The 20,252-nt window shown below is 38.1% G+C and overlaps 2 protein-coding genes across 3 annotated transcripts in view; both read left to right on the forward strand.

The window, feature by feature from the left end:
* The window catches only part of STRAP (serine/threonine kinase receptor associated protein), a 25,363-nt gene extending 14,689 nt beyond the window's left edge, over window positions 1–10,674 (forward strand). The window contains exons 5-10 of the mRNA XM_017873764.1: window positions 826–922; window positions 2,027–2,164; window positions 4,505–4,641; window positions 6,816–6,965; window positions 7,865–7,930; window positions 10,107–10,674. Of these exons, the coding sequence (XP_017729253.1) occupies window positions 826–922; window positions 2,027–2,164; window positions 4,505–4,641; window positions 6,816–6,965; window positions 7,865–7,930; window positions 10,107–10,168 (650 nt within the window). The 3' untranslated portion in view covers window positions 10,169–10,674. The remainder of the gene's footprint in view (window positions 1–825; window positions 923–2,026; window positions 2,165–4,504; window positions 4,642–6,815; window positions 6,966–7,864; window positions 7,931–10,106) is intronic.
* A 7,545-nt stretch (window positions 10,675–18,219) lies between these two features.
* Window positions 18,220–20,252, forward strand: part of DERA (deoxyribose-phosphate aldolase) — a 143,426-nt gene continuing 141,393 nt past the window's right edge. The window contains exon 1 of one of the 2 annotated variants that reach the window (XM_017873777.1): window positions 18,220–18,577. In XM_017873777.1, coding sequence (XP_017729266.1) covers window positions 18,547–18,577 — 31 coding nt within the window. In that variant the 5' untranslated portion in view covers window positions 18,220–18,546. Of the gene's footprint in view, window positions 18,578–18,868; window positions 18,929–20,252 lie in introns of those variants that run through there. The other variant, XM_017873793.1, reaches the window with a different exon arrangement.

The following is a 20,252-nucleotide window of genomic DNA, read 5'->3' on the forward strand; positions in this document are numbered from 1 at the left end:
CTGGGCTGGAGTGCAGTGGCCGGATCTCAGCTCACTGCAAGCTCCGCCTCCCGGGTTTACGCCATTCTCCTGCCTCAGCCTCCCGAGTAGCTGGGACTATAGGCGCCCACCACCTCGCCCGGCTAGTTTTTGTTTTTGTTTTTTTTTTTTTAGTAGAGACGGGGTTTCACCAGGTTAGCCAGGATGGTCTCGGTCTCCTGACCTCGTGATCCGCCCGTCTCGGCCTCCCAAAGTGCTGGGATTACAGGCTTGAGCCCCCGCGCCTGGCCTTTTTTTTTTTTTTTTTTTTTTTTAATGTTTTCCTCACAGTGTAGAAACATTCTTGGGAATTGCTGTCCCACTTTCTGTTTCCCTTTTTCCTTCTAACTCTTATTTCCTATTAGTTACTATCAATAGCTGCTTGGATGAAGGTCCCAGAGTTAGCCATAGTACTAGAATCAGTTTCAACTATCTTGTTCCTGGGTCCATGTTCTTATTAAATTATGCCACATTAATTATTATTTTATTTCATGGCGATACAGTAATGTTTTTGAATATTATCAGTTGTGCAGAAATTTAGCCTAGAGGGAGAGAGTGGTGCATTCACTCAGCTACATATAGCAAGCATGGTAGTTCCTTGGGTCCCTGTCATGCAGGTAAATTTATGTTCCAGTATAGAAAAACTAACTGTATTCTATATAAACATCAGGTTTGAATTGGGCTGGGCTTTGAAAAGTTACATTCTAATTTAAAATGTGTGTTTTTAAAAATATATAATTGTTCCAGTATTGTTCAGTTAAAAAAATCATGTATTAACAAATGTACTTTTAATTGTTTTATCTTAAGAACCTAAGGAAATTAGTGGTCACACTTCTGGTATAAAAAAAGCTCTATGGTGCAGTGAGGATAAACAGATTCTTTCTGCTGATGACAAAACTGTTCGGTAAGTACTTTTTCTTTAATAATTTACAATTTGAGGCCGGGCATGGTGGCTCACGCCTGTAATCCCAGCACTTTGGGAGGCGAGGTGGATGGATCATTTGAGGTCAGGAGTACTAGACCAGCCTGGCCAACATGGCGAAACACTGTCTCTATAAAAATTACAAAACTTAGCCAGGTGCGCTGGCGCACACCTATAATCCCAGCTACTCGGGAGGCTGAGGCAGGAGAATCACTTGAACCTGGGAGGCAGAGGTTGCTGTGAGTCGAGATCGCGCCATTGCACACTAGCCTGGATGACACAGCTAGACTGTCTCAAAAACAAAAAACAAACTTAGAATTTGAAAAATATTTTACCTTAGAGCTTATATTTTAAATACATTTAATATTATGTGTGAAAAATGTTCTGAACATTAAAATTTAAGTTGCACCCAGGTCACATTTATCTGGAGATATTTACTATTACAGGTCGAGTATTACAGGTTAGGGATTCTCAATCAGTAAGTGTCTGATGCAAATATTCCAAAATCCGAAAGAGTTTGAAATCCAACTTCTTTCTGGTCACAAGTATTTTCGATAAGGGATGCTCACCTTGTATATACAGAGCGCAAAATTCAGAAGAACATTAAATCCTGATACCTTATAAGCAGGTGTTCTTAACCTGGGTCTGTGGGCAGGTTAAAGGGAGGGTCCATGAAGCCTCTGAAATTCTATACAAAAATCTTGTGTGCTGACACCTGATGTATATTTCTTTGGAAAGATGTGTAGCTATTGCTAGATTCACAAAAACAGAGTGTAAGAACCACTATTTATAGCAGTGCTGAAATTGACTAGATTAGAACTTGTCTTATGTAGTTTTGCCAAATTGGGAAGTATATGTAGGTATTAAAGTTGATTTTACTTACAAGCTGTTGTCATGCATAATTTGACATTGTATATAGAAACCCAGAATTTCTTTTTATCATCTGTAATTTGTGACTTGGAATGAATGTTGTTTTTCTGTAATTCTGATTGTTCTTTCTTTGGCTAATCTGCAGATGTAATTAGAATTTATAAGCTTTTTTCTGACATGAATAAACCTCATCATATTTTTATCTTTATTTTGCAGACTTTGGGATCATGCTACCATGACAGAAGTGAAATCTCTAAATTTTAATATGTCTGTTAGTAGTATGGAATATATTCCTGAGGGAGAGATTTTGGTTATAACTTATGGACGATCTATTGCTTTTCATAGTGCAGTAAGGTATGTCCAAGAAATACTTTCATTTTCTGTTTTAGGTAACAAAAGACAATTTGGCTACTTAAAAATGGAAAGGTATTTACTTTTTTTAAAAGTAAAGAGGCCAGGAATGGTGGCTCATGCCTATAATCGCAGCACTTGCGGAGGCTGAAGTGGGAGGATGGCTTGAGACCAGCCTGGACAACACAGTGAGACTCCCATCTCTACAAAAAATAAAATTAACTGGTCGTGGTGGCACATGCCTATAGTCCAGCTGCTTGGGAGGCTGAGGTGAGAGAGTTGCTGGAGCCTGGGAGGTTGAGGCTGCATTGTGCTGTGATCCTGACCCTGCACTCCAGTCTGGATGACAGAGCAAAACATCCTCTGAAAAAAAAAAAAAAAAAAAAGAAAACAAAACTGCTGGATTGGTAATGTAATTTATGTTTTTTTACTATATAAAACCATTGCGGGCTGGGCGTGGTGGCTTACGTCTGTTATCCCAGCACCTTGGGAGGCTGAGGTGGGCAGATCACTTGAGGTCAGGGGTTTGAGACTAGCCTGGCCAACATGGTGAAACCCCGTCTCTAAAATAAAAATACAAAAAGAAGAAAAATGAGCTTTTCTGTAGTTCCAGCTACTTGGGAGGCTGAGGCAGGAGAATTGCTTAAGCACAGGAGGTGGAGGTTGTAGTGAGCCGAGGTCGCACCACTGCATTCTAGCCTGGGTAACAGAGCGAGAGTCTGTCTCAAACAAAAAAACAGTGTGATCTTGATTCTACTATTTATTTTCACCTTAAAATTTTAGAGAAGGAATAATCTTATTTCTATTCTTATGTGCAGACTTAATGATTTTTTTAAACAGATGTGAATTTTGCAACTTTAAATGTAGTAAATACTCTTGTAGAAAGACTGGAATATATAACATAATTGAAAAAAATGTACCCACAATATTATAACCATAGGTGCAAGAGTGCTAATGGTAGTTATATTTTCTGCTAGTCCATTTCTCTATGTTATATATGTGGGTGTACAGTATTTGTGTTTTTTTCTTTAATTATTAGGACTATAATGAGTATCATTTTGATTTATTTAAAAATATTAGCCATTTGAAAACATTTTTACTTGATACACTATATTGCATTATAGATTGTACTAAATTATGGGTTAGTTTCCCTATTTTAGCATCATGGTGAATGATCGGTACATTTCTGAGTGTTTCTTTACAGTAGATAGGATCCTGTAAGTAGAATTGTCAGTTCAAAGGGTAGAAATGAGTTTAAAATTCTTAGTTATAAGATTATACCGCATTACACTTTGATTGATGTTTGACCAGTGTCTTAACCTTGTGTCTAAAGGGCTACTTGCAGAGTCAAACTTCACTAAACTGGGAGAAAGAAAAGGCAGTAAAATTGGAGGAGAGCAGTTAAGACTGTCAAGGAGTTTATACACATACAGTAAACTGATAATAGTAGAATAATATTTCCTGGAGCTATCAGTTAGTATATTAATGCTCTTCACTCACTCCTGCAGTTAGGCAAATCCCATGTTGATGGCAGAAATTTTCTGACCCATTGAATGTTCTAGCATTAGAGCTAGCAAGTTGCTATGTAGTGATCCTGCATAAGTCATGACTAACTTTAATTATCATGCTTTAAAGTATATGATGATGGGAAGTATTTAGGAGCTGGGATATATCATATTTTGTATTGAAGGCCTTTTATGATTTTAGGGTTAACCTGAAAAGCTAATGTCCAAACTGTAATTAATTTTCAGATGAAGCTGTTATTATGCATTGATTTTTATTATATAACTACAGCCCCAAATTTTTTTAGTCTTTTACTGCCTTATAGTAATAACTGTTTTTAGCAGTTTATATTTTATGACATTGAAAGTTTATCTTACTGAGGAGCTTAAACTCTCAGCAATTAATAATAATATATACATAATCCTTTATATTAATTACCTACTGTGAAAACTTTTTCTATTTACAAAGATAATATGTGCTTGTAGAAAATTGAAACAATACAGGTGAAATTTATTTAAGAGCAAAAATCCCAACGTATTCATTCATACTGTTTTAATTAGTGAACACACGCATTTCCAGGAAGACATCCATTGCATAAACTGGGTATCCCTCCATCAAAATGTCTTTGTATTGCTGAGATGAACTCCATTTGGGCATAGTACCCGTTTGATTTTTTTTTTTTTTTTTTTTTTGCTAACAGCTTTTTTACATCAGTGTTTATGTTTGAGTAAATGAGTATTTAATTGTTCCTTGGGTTTCAGAATTTAAGAACAGTTCAAATGTAACTCGTTATTTATACAATATTCAAGATTTATAAATACTACTTAAATTTTTTTTCAGTTTGGACCCAATTAAATCCTTTGAAGCTCCTGCAACCATCAATTCTGCATCTCTTCATCCTGAGAAAGAATTTCTTGTTGCAGGTGGTGAAGATTTTAAACTTTATAAGTATGATTATAATAGTGGAGAGGAATTAGGTGAGTTGTCCCCTTACAGTGATGTGGTTACCTTTATCATATGTTAAGTCCAGTAATTAACACCTCATTTATATAACATGTTGAAAGCAAATTTTTCAGCTAACTTAAGCTTGGTGCGTACAAGTGAAAAAGTAAAGGAGTTTTAACCATTTGGGTTAGATTTTTTTTTTAGATCTGTAAACAAAGTATGCAGAAATTTGACCTTTTAACTGAAGTACATCATTATCCTAATGTATTACCGTATAGTGAGTTTTAGGCTTTATTGGCTGGGAGGAAGGGGGGAATCTTATGTCAAAGTCATATGTTAAACAGATGAAAGGGGATCCATTCTTTCTGAAGTATGTTGTGGGTGTGTAACCCCATCTACTTGGCCCATCTTCCTTTTTGCCAACTTAGGAATCCCTGAGGTTCCTTAAAGAACAGTGTGTGAGGGAAAACCAGTATAGCATATTACAGGGACACCTTTAGGAATCTGAATTGGAGAGTTATTTTATCGACTTTTTATTTATTCTATTTTGGAGTTTGAGTTTTGCTTTCACTTTCATGATAACAGTCCTTAGTAAGGGGAAGGGGAAGAAGGCATGCGGATTAATTTGAAGTTAACGTATATTTATCTGATGGACCAGGTATTTCACATAGTTACATGTGGGTCTCAGTATCTACTTTTAGCCTTCCCAAATAGTTTTTGCTTTTAGTTCAAAAATATATTTAGTTTTATAAATACATATTTTACCTATAAGCTGTCTCTTCTTGTTCTTGTCTGTTTCTAGCTGCCCTGCCTTACCAATCAAAGAACAAAGCTTGCTAGATTACACCCAAAGAACAAAAGACAATTTTACAGTTTTATTTCTTGGGGAACATTGATGCGTCTGGGTTGCACAAATGGAACCTTGGTGATGGACCATGCAGAATCTATTTTAATTGCTTATGATTCAGCTTTTATTACTTGAATACAAGTGACATAAATAAGATATTCTTTTCTGTTACTTTTATTTAGTGCCGGTTTTCAAAGTTTTGGAATGTTTTTGGTTTCATATTTTATTCTTTTTCAAGATGAGATAACTGAATTATTTGCCTAAGATCTGAAGTCACAGTGAATACCAGACCTGCCCAGCCTTTCTCTTTCCAAAACTTTGTGTTCTTTGTACTCTTACAACTTTTCTATTCTCTGGTTGGACACAGATGGGAGACAGAATAGGTACACTGGTCTAGTAAAGGACTTTGAGAACTAGTAAGGTGATGAGGCATTAGAAAGTAGATGAGAAAGGTTCATACATAAAGGCACTACTTGAATATAACAATGTGCCTAATCTGTACATTTTCTTGTTTGGTTCCATAGATTAAAATATTTATGGATCATTGTTAATCCTATATCTCAACCTTTCTGTGTGACAGAATAATTAGTGGACTATAGGAAATTAAGAGGCAAAGTGTGTAAAAGAGCTCCACCTGGTGGCTCTCTGTAGTCATAATAAAAATTGGTTCCCTGAGAAATAGGCAGTGAGGTGTTTTTGTTTTGTTTCGTTTTGTTTTGTTTTTGAGATGGAGTCTTGCTGTCGCCCAGGCTGGAGTGCAGTGGCCGGATCTCAGCTCACTGGAAGCTCCACCTCCCGGGTTCACACCATTCTCCTGCCTCAGCCTCCCGAGTAGCTGGGACTACAGGCGCCCGCCACCATGCCCGGCTAATTTTTTGTATTTTCGGTAGAGGTGGGGTTTCACCGTGTTAGCCAGGATGGTCTCGATCTCCTCACCTCGTGATCTGCCCGCCTGGGCCTCCCAAAGTGCTGGGATTACAGGTGTGAGCCACCGCGCCTGGCCGCAGTGAGTTTTAAGATGTGGAAATTGGAGGTTGAACTGATAAGACTTTAAATCTACTTTCTATAGAATTAATGGGGTTTTCATTTACCTCTTTTTCTCCATCCTTAATGAAACATGAAGCCTCATTTGCTTTTTTAGAGGGACAATCCAAAACTAGAATGTGTGCTAGATTTGGAAAGGAGTAATCTTACAGAGAAAGGGTCAATGATATACCACTTTTGTGATGATAAATTACGTACAGTTTTTAATGTTTGCCTTAAGAATTTTTCATTTCCCCAGTAACACAGTATTTTTTTTCAGCATATCAATATTTAACCTAATAGTTAAAATTATCTAATAGCCCTCTTCTTTTTCAGAATCCTACAAGGGACACTTCGGTCCTATTCACTGTGTAAGATTTAGTCCTGATGGAGAACTCTATGCCAGTGGTTCAGAAGATGGAACATTGAGACTATGGCAAACTGTGGTAGGAAAAACATATGGCCTTTGGAAATGTGTGCTTCCTGGTAAGAATTTTTATTCAGAGTAATAAAATGTTTTAAATGCATGATTTTGTGTCATTTTCATCATTAATTTTATTTCAGGGTTTTGTCTTCTATAAGTTTTAAAATATATATTATGGTTTAAGCAGAGAGAAGCCCAGGATTATAAATTGGCCAGAGAAAAAGGGTCATGTTCCTTTGTTTGTTTAAATTTTTTTTTTGTATGGCTGGGTGTGGTGGCTCATGCCTGTAATCCCAGCACTTTTGGAGGCTGAAGCGGGCGGATCATGAGGTCAGGAGTTCAAGACCAGCCTGGCCAACATGGTGAAACCCCATCCCTACTAAAAATACAAAAATTAGCTGGGTGTGGTGGCACATGCCTGTAATCCCAGCTACTCAGGAGGCTGAGGCACGAGAATCACATGAACTCAGGAGGCATGCATTGAGCTGAGATCACGCCACTGCACTCCAGCCTGGGTGACAGAGTGAGACTCGGTCTCAAAAATAAAATAAAATAAATTTTGTTGTACAATCTAGTCTGTTCCTAAATTTTTATACTAGCACATTTTGTGACTGGAATATATCTAATTCAAAATTTGCTGGAAGGCAATATGAAGAATTTGCAAGTAAATGTATCTAATCTCTGAATAGTGTTACTCACTGATCCACACCAATAAAGGTAGACATGTTCTTAATAAAAAATATCTAGTTACTAATCCCTAAGTAGTTGCAGTGTGAACCTAAAAGTAATTTCGAAGAAAGACATACTATTTTAGAATCACAATTATTTAAAATGAGTTGTTTTATTATATTTTGTAGCCGTTTCTTGGAATAGTCTTATCTTGCTCTTCTTGCTTTTTGAACACTAGAAATTACTTGTAATAGTGTAATTCATATAATCATCATTGCTTTTCTTTTTACAGAAGAAGATAGTGGTGAGCTGGCAAAGCCAAAGATTGGTTTTCCAGAGACAACAGAAGAGGAGATAGGTAAATGCTAAGGACTTTTGTAAGAGTCCTAGGGGATTTAAAATTGAACTGTAACAGAAGTTTTACTCATTGGCAGAAGAAATTTATTAAATATGAACATATTTAAATAATGGAAACTTTATTTGTGCATGTATATATACATATTTATAAGCTAAATATTTAAATACCTACTGTATAGTAGTAATAGGTGCAGAAATGTAGTATGGACACGAACGATGTGGTTACTCTTTCAGAGCTTGGAGTCTAACTTAGGAGACATGCCAAAACAAACAAATTATTGTAAGGGGGATTTTAAAAAACTTCGTTGAGAAGTGACTTTTTTTTTTTTTTTGAGACGGAGTCTCGCTCTGTCACCCAGGCTGGAGTGTGGTGGCGCGATCTCCACTCACTGCAAGCTCCGCCTCCCGGGTTCACGCCATTCTCCTGCCTCAGCCTCCCGTGTAGCTGGGACTACAGGCACCCGCCACCGCTCCCAGCTAATTTTGTATTTTAGTAGAGACAGGGTTTCACCATGTTAGTCAGGATGGTCTCGATCTCCTGACCTCGTGATCCGCCCGTCTCGGCCTCCCAAAGTGCTGGGATTACAGGCGTGAGCCACCGCGCCCGGCCGAGAAGTGACATTTAAACTGGGACCTAAGGATGAGCAGAAGTGGTTTAGATGAGGTCATGAGAGGGGGTATTGGTAGGGACAGGATGGAAAAGTTCATAGCAGGAAAACTATGTTAACTAAAAGTTCAGAACCAAAAAGGAGCATAGCATATGAGGAACTAAAAGAACTTCTCCCTGCCTCCAGGTTAAACAGCAAAGGCAGAGTGAAGCTGGAGAAGCTAGATCATTTGAGGGCCTCATTTGCTGTATTAGGACTTGGAGAATTTTATACTAAGAGCAATGAGAAACCTTTGAATTTTAAGAAGAGGAATTTAAAAGATTGCCTTGGGAGGTCGAGACCAGCCTGGCCAACATGGTGAAACCCTGTCTTTCCTAAAAATACAAAAACTAGCCTGTCATGGTGGCAGATACCTATAATTCTAGCTATTTAGGAGGCTGAAGCAGGAGAATAGCTTGAACCCAGGAGGTGGAAGTTGCAGCGAGCCGAGATTGCGCCACTGCACTCCAGCCTGGGTAAGAGAGAGACTGTCTCAAGAAAAAAAAAAAAAAAAAAAAAAAAAAAGTTGCCTTGGCTGTGGCATGTACAGAGAATTGGACTGGGAACAAGAGTGAACATAGACCAGTTAGGGGGCATTGTAGTCTGGATGAGTGATCCTGTAGGTTTTGTTTTGTTTTGAGATGGAGTCTCGCTCTGTCACCCAGGCTGGAGTGCAGTGGCACGATCTCAGCTCACTGCAGCCTCCGCCTCTGGTTTCAAGTGATTCTCCTGCTTAAGCCTCCTGAGTAGTTGGAATTACAGGTGCACTACCACGCCTGGCTAATTTTTGTATTTTTAGTGGAGATGGAGTTTCACCATGTTGGTCTTGAACTCCTGACCTCATGATCTGCCTACCTTGGCCTCCCAAAGTGCTGGGATTACAGGCATGAACCACTGTGCCCAGCCTATCATGTATTTTTTAATAAGGGTATTGCAATGAGAACAGAAAAGGGTAGATGCAGTTGAGAGTCTTTTAGACTTGTTAGAATTGTGAGATTGATGAGTGGGGATATCATAAGGAAGAATTCTGATTGCTGCCATGAGGAACTGGGTGTGATGATTTTGGGGGAGATTGGGAAGGTGTTTACCCAGTTAGAGTTTTCCTTAAATTTTTTATTGTTAAGCACCTTCTTGCTGAAACTTAATGTTGATGGTTAATGTTTTGCTTTAAATAGCACTAAATATTAGGATTTGAATCACTAAAAGAGAGGGCCAGATCCTTCAAAGACATGACTTTAAATCAGGGTTTATTAGATAGTTGGAGTCTTTGAAAATTTAGGCCAGAAAGGGACCCTTGGAGGTTGAGTTATGGTGTAAGAGAATCTAGTGGATAAAACATATGTGAACTCTTTGCCTTTTCAATGACATGAGTCTAGTTGTTAGTGGCATGTGCAGTTGTTATCTTCTTCCCCTTACCAGAGTATGCTTTACAAACATTTTTTTATTCCTTCATTACGCGGAAATGTAGATTTGCTTCTTTCTTTTATTAAGTTGACTAATGCGACTTTTTTTTTTTTTTTAAACTTATAGAAGAAATTGCTTCAGAGAATTCAGATTGCATCTATCCTTCAGCTCCTGATGTTAAGGCCTGAGCATCAATCATATGCCACAGTTCGCATACAACTGACTAAAATGAGCAAGCAGAGAAAAGCATCAGCCTTCCAGAGTTACTCTCTGCTTAAGGCAGAAACAGCAGTAAATAATGAGGAAAATGAATTATCTCCAGTGCTGGAACAACTAACTTGGTGTTACCTGTAAGTGAGAACTCAGGAGTGTCAGATAAAGGGAGGTGGAGTTATCCTCTTATACTACAGTGGCCTGTTACCTTTTTAATGAATATATACAAGCCAACATCCAATTTCTATTATTACAATTAGGGTTCTTGTAGCTGTTTATGTTATTATGGAGAAGAAAATATATTGGCTTATTTTCTGATCTTTTCCTTAAAGCAGAATGCCTTTTTTTTTTTTTTGCTTCAGTTGTAAAGAAGAGGGAGTACATGATAAAGTAACTGGTTTGATTTCTCTTTCATTGTACACTGCTTCTGAACATCTAATTGTTTTAGTTGTCTAAATAAAATGCCTCTAAAACAAAACAATGTTTGGTTTTTTTGGGGGAAAAACTACTAATTTGAGTTTTATAAGTGGAAATAGCCAGAAAGTTTTTCTGTATCATAACCATAGCAAAAGATAAACTGATTAATCTGTAGTAAACATTATTTTATAATATTGAGATTCAGTTACTTGTACTGAATTTTTGAAATTCTTAGTCCTTTACTGGCGTTTCATTTACCCTCCTCTATTCCCAGATTGGATAGAAGTGCTTGACATGCCTTTTTAAATGATTATTTAAAGAATGCATGCTAGTTATAGGAAAAAAAATCAACTGAAATTTTAGCAGTAAGCTGAAAGATCACTTAAAATCCTACCACTCGTCAAAAACCTGTTAAAATCGAATGACCGTTAATACATGTTAGGGCATCTCTGTATGTATATACAGAGAGATAGAATGCATTTTATAAAAATGGGATTACTATAGACCTGCAGTGGTTTAAGAAGTATGGAATTTTACCTCATTCTTTGAATTAAATTTGGGTGGCATTCAGAAAGCTCTTTTAAAACCTTCTAATTGGATCAACTGAGTTTAGACTTGTAATTTATTTTTTAAAATATAGAGGGTATATTAAATGAGTAAGTTGGAAATACTTGAGATGAATAAATAACATCTTTGCCAACTTTCTTTTTCTCCTGGTCAGTCTTGTGAATGACCCTTGATAACTGTTCTTAAAAGCAATATGAGTCAACCAAAGAATAAGATTAATTTTTGAGGATTTGTGATAACCAGAAGAAAGCACTGTAGGCTGTGACAGCCTGTGATGGCCAAGAGAAATACAGGGGAGCCAACTGGTGATCCACATAGGCTTTCATAGAGTGGTAGTATTTTTGTGTCAGCTTATTACATGCCTGAACCTCTGGATTGCAGCAGTGTTGTCATTGTACCAGCAGTTGCTCAGACTCTAATCAGAGTCTGATTTACCCTCAATAAAGTTTTGTGTCATCAGATTGGAATCATGAAGTTGCTTGTTATTTATGAACCAAGGGAATTTCTACCTAGGTTTCATAAAAGTCTAATGACCCTGTACAGGGCCAGTCCTTTGTGTATTGGTTTCCTGCTGCTGCTATAACAAGTGACCACAAGTGTGTACCTTAAGACAACACAAATTTATTATCTTACAGTTTGGGAGATCAGAAGTCCACAATAGGTCTTGCTGGGCTTAAATTAAGGTGTCAGTAGAGCTGCAAGCTTTCCAGAGGCTCTACAGGACAATTTGTTCCCTTGCCTTTTCTAGCTTTTAGAAGTCAGCTGCATTCCCTGCCTCATGGTTCCTTCCTCTTTACATCCAGCAGTGTCTGTTTTTTAATCTCTTACTCTGAATGTGACTCTGCATCTCCTGCTTCTTCTTCTTTTACTTAGAAAGAGGTTTGTAATTATATCAGGCCCGCCTGAATAATTCAGGATAATCTTCCCAGTTCAAGATCTTCAATTTAATTACGTCTGCAAAGTCCCTTTTGCCATATAGAATGACATATTCACAGGTTCTGGGGATTGGGAAGTGAACATCTTTGTGAGGGCCATTAGTCATTAGTCTGCTTACCACACTTTGTAATGGTAGAATCCTACAGTAGAATTTAACAAAACTTTTAAGTACATGTTTCTAGAGCAGTGGTCACTTTTCTGTTCTCCTCTTTCTAAACCTCCAGAAGCACTCAATAATCATCCACTACTTGCTTGTTTTTTGATTTTTTTTTTTTTTTTTTTAGCTTCTATGAAACTATGCCCTGGTTTTTTTTTTTTTTTTTTTTTTTTCCTTTTGAGATGGAGGCTCGCTCTGTCACCCAGGCTGGAGTGCAATGGTGCAATCTCAGCTTACTGCAACCTCTGCCTCCCAGGTTCAAGCGATTCTCCCACCTCAGCCTCCTGTAGCTGGGACTGCAGGCAGCGCCACCATGCCTAGCTAATTTTTGTATTTTTAGTAGAGACGGGTTTCGCCATGTTGGCCGGGATGATCCTGATCTCCTGACCTCGTGATCCATCCGCCTCAGCCTCCCAAAGTGCTGGGATTACAGGTGTGAGCCACCGTGCTCGACCAGGTCTTTTTATACCTTACTGACTCCTGTATTTGCCAGTTCCTCCTTTTCTTTCTTGACTTCAGATCTGGGCTGTACTTTCCAGCTCTGTTCTCTAAAGAAAAATATCATCTGCTGTTAGGAGATTCAGGATCTTCTGATACGTTCTAAATTGTGTATCTGGGCTGCCTCTTTGAGCACCAGAGTTTGACAGCATAGTTGAGTGCTCCATCTTAACCTTTCGTGAGACTCTGAGACTTAACCTGTCGTAAGTCTTGATTTTTTTAATCAAACCTGTTTCTCCCTCAACCTTTCCCCATTCCACTAACTGGTACTAACTTATACTTACTTGTTCAAACTAAAAGACATGGAAATCCTTGACTCTGTTCTCTCTCATCCTCATGTCTATATGCAAGTTCTGTGGGCATTTCTGAAGCTGTGCTTTGTCTCCTCTCCATTGTTACCACCTTAGGCAGACTACCTTTCTCAGTTCCTTCGTAACTGCTCCCTCTTGCCCCTACTCATTCGTCTGGCTCTTGCCCCATCCATACTCCACACAGTAGGAAAGGTAATTGCTTTAGGATTTGAAGAGACTAGGTGATTTCCTTGTTAAGATCGGTAATGGCTTCCCATTATATCAAATTCTTACTATGAGTTGGCTCTTGAGACCTTTTGTGACTTTTTCATACTTCCCTTGCTTACCCTGCTCTAGCCACAGTGGCCTCATTTCTGTCTCAAGTGTCTTTCACTTGATATTTCTGCTACTTGGTTCACTCTTACCTAATGTTTGCTTGACTGATCCTTTCTTTGCATTCAGTCCTCAGGCTGGTCTGTATTCCACCTCTTGTCACTTCTTAGTCCTATTTTATTCATACTTGTCAACACTATTTGAAATTATGTTGCATGTTTTTCTGCTTCATTGATAGTCTCCCTTTCCCTGGAAAGGTGACTGGTATGTTGTGAGTGCTCAATAGTTGTCGAAACAAGTCCCTCACCAAATCTTTTTAATCTCTCCCAGTAATCATGTCAGACCAGGAAGACAGTTTTCCAGTTATCTCATGTGCAGCAGGTCATCCTCCTGAAGAGTGAGACATGGCAGGAACCTATTCAAAGCTCTTGCCTCTCCAGTGAACCCGTGTACAGCTTCAGCCAGTGTGAGACTCAAGTTACCCAGGAAGAATCCAGCTTTCACTTGCCTTCTCATCCCATTCATCCTCTGGAGTCTCCTCTCTAGGTCCTAATTTCCAGTAGGTGATGCTATTCCAAGTTCCCTCATAACGTTAGTAATTTACCTTTTTATGACTCAATCAATTCTCTATTTTAGTGTCATCCAGAGGTTTCTTCCAGGAAACCAGGATTGAGTGTGGTCATTCAATTCTCCAGAATATTTTTCATGTCAGTAAAGTTCAACACATTCTTTTTAATGTCTACAAAATAGCATAGTAAAGATGCACCATTATTTATAACAAATTTACAGATTACATTTTTTAGTAGTTACTCAAATTCCATGGAAGTATTTAGCTGCCTTTTCTTTGAGACCAAAGTTGGGGAAAATGGATGCAATTTTCAGAAGGTAGCAACAACAAAATGAGGCATTGAAAAAGCAGACCAATGGAAAATAGTCCTCAACTAGCTACCTTGCTTATGCTTTACACCCAGGGGATTAACAACTTAAAAAGTGGTTCCTGTTAGGTTACTATATGTTACTGTGCATGTCTGTCTGTTACACTGGGGGGTTACCCCTAAAAACATTGTTAAAGCAAGAACATTCTCAGATAAGAGGGGGCTTGGCTTTTCTTGGTTATCTATTTAATAGAGAAATGCCTAATTGCAAGTGTGCCATAGTGTCACTTAGATTGAGGTGACTAGATCAGTAGAGTTCTTGGAGGCATCTAACAAATTTACCTTTCGAAAAAAGGCCTAAGTATGCATCTAAATGACAGCTAATTAACAATAATAATACTTTATAGATTGAATCACTTTAATGAGAGAATAGAACATGGTCAAATGGAAGGTAACTGATTTTAGTTTAAGGACGAGTATGGAAATGACGTAAGTGCCTTATGTTAGGTTTTAATGTTAACGTGTCACTTTTTAATTTCTCCCAGTAATCCAGTGAGATCGGTAATTGTCTCCATTGCATATATGGAAAACCTGAATTTCAGAGAGGTTTAATGGTTTGTCTAAGAAGTTTATCTTCCAAGAGATAGTAGGGAATAGTAGTGTGTAATCTAAGGTTATATATCGTTATATGGTTATCTATTGCCAGGTTTTAAGCAATCCTCTAGCACTTACAGGTGAATCTCCCTTAGCCCCAGTTTACAGGGAGAAAATAGTTCTCACACACAGATTTTTTTTTTCAGGAAAAATCTCATAAATATGAAATACCAAATAAATTTATGGAAAGGGCTTAATTCATATGAAGCACTTAATATTAGTGAGTATTATATATTCTATCAGTGATTCCCAAGCTTTAGAATTCTGTGGCCAATAGACTTTAAAACGGGAGAGGAGATGGAACGGTCAGCTTCTAGCCAATTGAGGCTATTATAAAAGAAAAAATCATTATCTATCACCACAATCTTTATAAAACGACACTTTAAAATTCAAATTGGTAGTGAACAACATAGTCTCAGAATGAAGGAGTGTTCTTTAAATTGAATAAATTTAGCTTCATAAATGACTCAGTGTAATTCTTTTTTTTTTTCTATTTTACTATGAACTAGGAATTGGATGTTCTATTAGTCTCCCTCCAGTTCTAAAATATTTTGACTCTAATATTCACACTTTTTCATAGTCCTCCCTGCTCCTACACTTTTCTCTATCTGACCTAGAAATGCTGGCTGACAGTTTGTAGTCTAAGTGGTTATTTACCTAATGAACTTGTGAATAATTGCTCTTAGAAATCACAGGAGTAGAGACTATATCAAATGAAATTTGACTTGATAAAACAACAATAGGCAGTATAAGAAAAGTAGCAAAGACAGCAATATATACTCATTCATCTAACAAATATTTATAGTCTAATATTTGCCAACTACTGTACTAGATCCTACATATGATGAACCAGGCACAAATGATCTATGCCCTTTGGAACTTAAAATTTGTTTTACTCCTATCTCCCAGGACTGGCAGGTTTTTAGAAGCTTCAAGATAAATATTGCATATTCCTAGAGCTTTAATTTAATTAAAGGAGGAGTGAGGGTAGGAGGATAATTAGGTAATTTATTTGGCAATTTAAAATTTACGTTGAAAAACATCAATGAATAGGAATAGCATGCAAAATTTACATGGCTTAAAAAATACAACATGTAATACTTTAAAAGCAATTTTACTCAGTCAGTTTGGGCTATGGCTCCAGATTGACATGCATAGTTTATTTTCCTCTGCTTCTCGTTTGTGGTTCTTTACATTTAGTTTGCATAAACATCGTTTGAAGAAACATTAAAATTGCAGATTCCTGGGTCCTACAGATTCTGATTGAGTAGGGCTGAGGAAGCCCAGAACTGCTTTAGAGAAAGCTCTTGGGTGATTCCCCTGTAGTGGTCTATAGCTCTTTCTTTGAGGGGACTTGCCTTAGGGATACTTTAGAAGTTTCATAAGGCAATAAATTTAAAAGGAATCTTCACGAAGTGAAATACAGAAACATTTCTCCGTGAAAGAAACTCATTTTTTTCATACTATCCCTGCTGTCTCTCCTAATGTTGCCAAATTAACATACTTTTAAACTGCAGAGATTAATTTGAGATTAATACATTCAACAGGTCCTTTTTAGAAAAAGTCCTTGAGAAATTCTTGACTGATATATTGCCAAAACGTTTGCTTTAAGGGGCTGCCCTAATTTTGATTTTTCAACTAAGTTAGGATATCACAACTTAAAAACAAACATTTATGTAATGAATGGTATGGAATCTGGTTTGGAGTTGTGTCTACTTCTAAAAGTAGAATTTCATGTATTGCCTTTGTATCTTCTAGAGATGTGAATGATCTCCAGCCAGAGACCACCAGTAACACACCTACAAGTTGACAAAGTTGAGTTTATGGACTTATTGTAACAAGGGAGAATGCTTGACATGGGCACCTAATGTGAGGTGTCTCAGTAAGAGGATGTTAGAAATAACACAGGATTTGGGCCTGTCATAGGTGATTTGGGGAAAGTTCAAGGAAGGTGGGACATTGACCTGGACTGGATGATGGTAGGAACTGGTGATAATTCTATAATAGAGCATCTTAATTCTTATCTAAAATGTAGGAATGGAGTGAAGCTAGAACTGATTGGTAAAGAAGTCATAATAGCTAGGATAGGGGCTATTTGAACAATATTCGTGGTTTTCTGTTATCAGAAATGATTATGATTATGCTTTTGTTGATTCATTATGGTCACAATGGCCTTGGCTGATGCTGTTCTGTGAAATTGTATATGTTTAACCAGGGAAAACCATGTCCAGTTGTGAGTTTCAGGCCAGCTCCAGGGTCTGCTTTTCTCTTTTTCAAGGTTAATATAAAAAAGAAAAGTGCTATAGTATGTATGAATAGGATCTATTCATATGTATGAATGAATGTTTCATCCGAAACATTCTACAGTGGCTGTGTGTGGACAAGGTTGAAAGCTCAGTGTAGAGGAGTATACAAAATATTACCATTCCTATTTAAAACAGCTCAGTAATTACTGTGTGAACTTGACAATAACATTAACAGCTTCCATTTTTTAAGCATCTACTGTATGCCATGTTATGTACTAGGTGCCTTGCATACATTCAACAGCTTTGCAAGGTGAACATATTTTGATCATGTCCACTTTGCCAGGTAAGTAGATAGACTATTATTTCCAGAACCACTAAGTTACATTTATTAAGTGGAAGAGCTTGTATATTAATGGGTTCAAGTCATTTTGAGCCCACTGTATTTCCACTATACCAGGATGCTTTCTATTCAGAACTTTGATGTCTAAAGGTATAGCAATGGAGACAAAATACATTATTGGCAGGATTGTTCAGAGACTCAAATGCTATCATACATCTATGTATGATGTATGAAAGCACCTAGCACAATAACTGGCTCATGGTAGATAAGTCATAACTAACTGTAAGCAGAGGTGCCTCTAAATGTGAGTACAGGTAAGTTAACTATATTGAGGTTGTGGAGTGTCTCGACGATTTTAACCTCTTGGTCACAAAGAAGTCAGGCTGAAGCATTTTACCTTTATAGAATCATAGAATTTAAAGAACCAAGAAATTGCCAAGGTCTCCTTTTACAGATGATAAAAATGAAGCTCAGAAAAGCAGTTAATTTGCCTAGGGTCACACATTTAATTATTGCCGGAGCTAGGCTAAGAAACCAGGTCTTCTGACTCCTAAGCCCTTGCCTTCTTCAGGCCACATAACTGCTTTTTATGACGTGTAGATTAGAAAAGTCAGTGTGCCCTGGGGCCCTTGCTCCTTGGTTTCCCTAACAGGGATATGGGATCTCTGCTGACATTTCAGATCTGAAATTGCAGAGCTCTGCACTTGGATCCTCTCCCTTCTTGTTATGTAATCTTACAGTTAAAAGTTTCTAGGAATATTTTTATTACGTGCAGTTGGCAACTTCAGTATTTTTAAAAGGGTGTTGGCAGCATTATTTCCGGGAGCTAGCTAGCGCTCCAGTTCCTTACCTCGTGGAGAAGACGGGGGCGGAGAGCAGCGAGATTCCCTGGCGGAGCTATAGGGCTAGGGTCCTGACCTCGTGGCCCGGGCCCGCGACTCCGCCCTGGGAGCGGGCAGGGGCGGGGCGAGCGCTCGAACGGGCGGGAAGGAGAAAGGGCCGGGCGTCCACCAGCAGGCAGCGCCGGAGCGGCCCGCGCCATGTCCGCGCACAATCGGGGCACCGAACTCGGTAAGGAGCCCGCGGGGCTCCCCATCCCCTCTCCCTCGCGTCCCGCGCCGCCGGGACTAGCGCGGGGCCTGCCCCCGCTCATTGCCCTGGCCGTGCGTCCCCGAGGGGTTTTCGCCGGGGCCGGAAGCTGTGGCGTCGGGTCCGCACCCACCCCAAGTAAAGGCCCAACCCAGCAGGCGTAACTCTTGGACGCTTTCGCGCCGCCGGCCTTTGCACCCAAGCTTTACTCTTGTATGCGGGAGTAGGGGAGGATTAGATAATCATCTTCCTATCATTTCGTTCACTCTAGCTCGCTGGTTGGAAAATCCAACAACCCAAAAAAAGGCAAAACCCAATACAACCCCCAAGCAGGTAAAACCAGATGAAAACCTACCTTCTCCTCCTTTTAATAGAATACCTGTGTAATTTAATGCAGTATTTCCGTAGATAATTTTAACCGTATCCTTGAAGTGGCGGTGCTTGTGGAAAAGTTGTCAGCCTTCTGTGCTCAAAATGTAACACTGCAGATTGCGTGGGATTTTAGAGTTAGAAAGATTCGTAAAAATATCTGTATTATTTCCCAATTTTCATCTTTTTTTATATTCAAATATTACTGGCAAGAAAGCTTAGTTCGGATTTCTTAAAATGTGAAAAATTTATAATTCAAACAGCAAAAGCATGATCAAGATAAGGTTTAAGCGTCTCAGTTTAAGTATTATAGCTTGGATATAAAATTTATAATTCAAACAGCAAAAGCATGATCAAGATAAGGTTTAAGCGTCTCAGTTTAAGTATTATAGCTTGGATATATGTGTATCCAGGATCTTTAACTTCTTACCTGTGTGACTTCGGACAAATTTATCACTTTGCGCTTGTTTCTTCATCTGTAAAATGGTTATTAATACTGGTAGTTACTTTATAAGGCCGTTAGGAGATTAAATAGGAGGATACATATTTGGTATATTGTGGGCACCTAGTAAGTCTTCAGTATAGATAGTATTAGTATATGGAGTTATGAGAAAATTGGCTGTAGATTATATGTAACACATACAGGTAGTTCCTTTCCGCCCTCCTTAAAAGCGACTTGTACTTAAACAGTCTGCACTTCAAGAGGTGTTATGGAATTTTTGTCGAATGGTAAGAGAGTAAATCTATCATTTTAAAGACAGTTGATTTCCTGACCTAGTTGATTTTGTTTTAGTCAATGTCCTCTAGCTGATTGTTTTAAACTCTAGTCCCATCTCTGGAACGTGGTCTTTAGTAATAACGGCGTATTTCTTAGATTGGAATATCCTTGAAGGTGTGGATATGGGACAGGTTTGAGGTGGTGTCTTACCTTGGTATTCCCAGGAATATGACCATGTGATTATGGATACATCAAGGATGTGCCCTAAGTTTCCCAAAACTTAGACGTTTTAAATTTTTCTTTTCAAAAAACATAATTGAATCATTTTTAAATTTATTTGCAGTAATTAGAATCAATCACTTCCATTCATTTGTTGAAAAGTAAAAGTATAGACATAAATAATTACCAGGTGGAATAATAGTAAATGTGATTTTATGCAGCTATCGAAATGATCATAGCTTTGTTTTATTATTGTCTTTGTTAAAATCAGTTTTTTTTTTCCTTCACAGGAATTAATCCTTAGTCCAAACAGGCTTAAACTGAAATGCTAGAATAAGTTATTTGAATTAT

The sequence above is a fragment of the Rhinopithecus bieti genome, unplaced genomic scaffold (assembly GCF_001698545.2).
Source record: "Rhinopithecus bieti isolate Rb0 unplaced genomic scaffold, ASM169854v2 scaffold_110, whole genome shotgun sequence".
In the NCBI taxonomy this organism is placed as follows: Eukaryota; Metazoa; Chordata; class Mammalia; order Primates; family Cercopithecidae; genus Rhinopithecus; species Rhinopithecus bieti.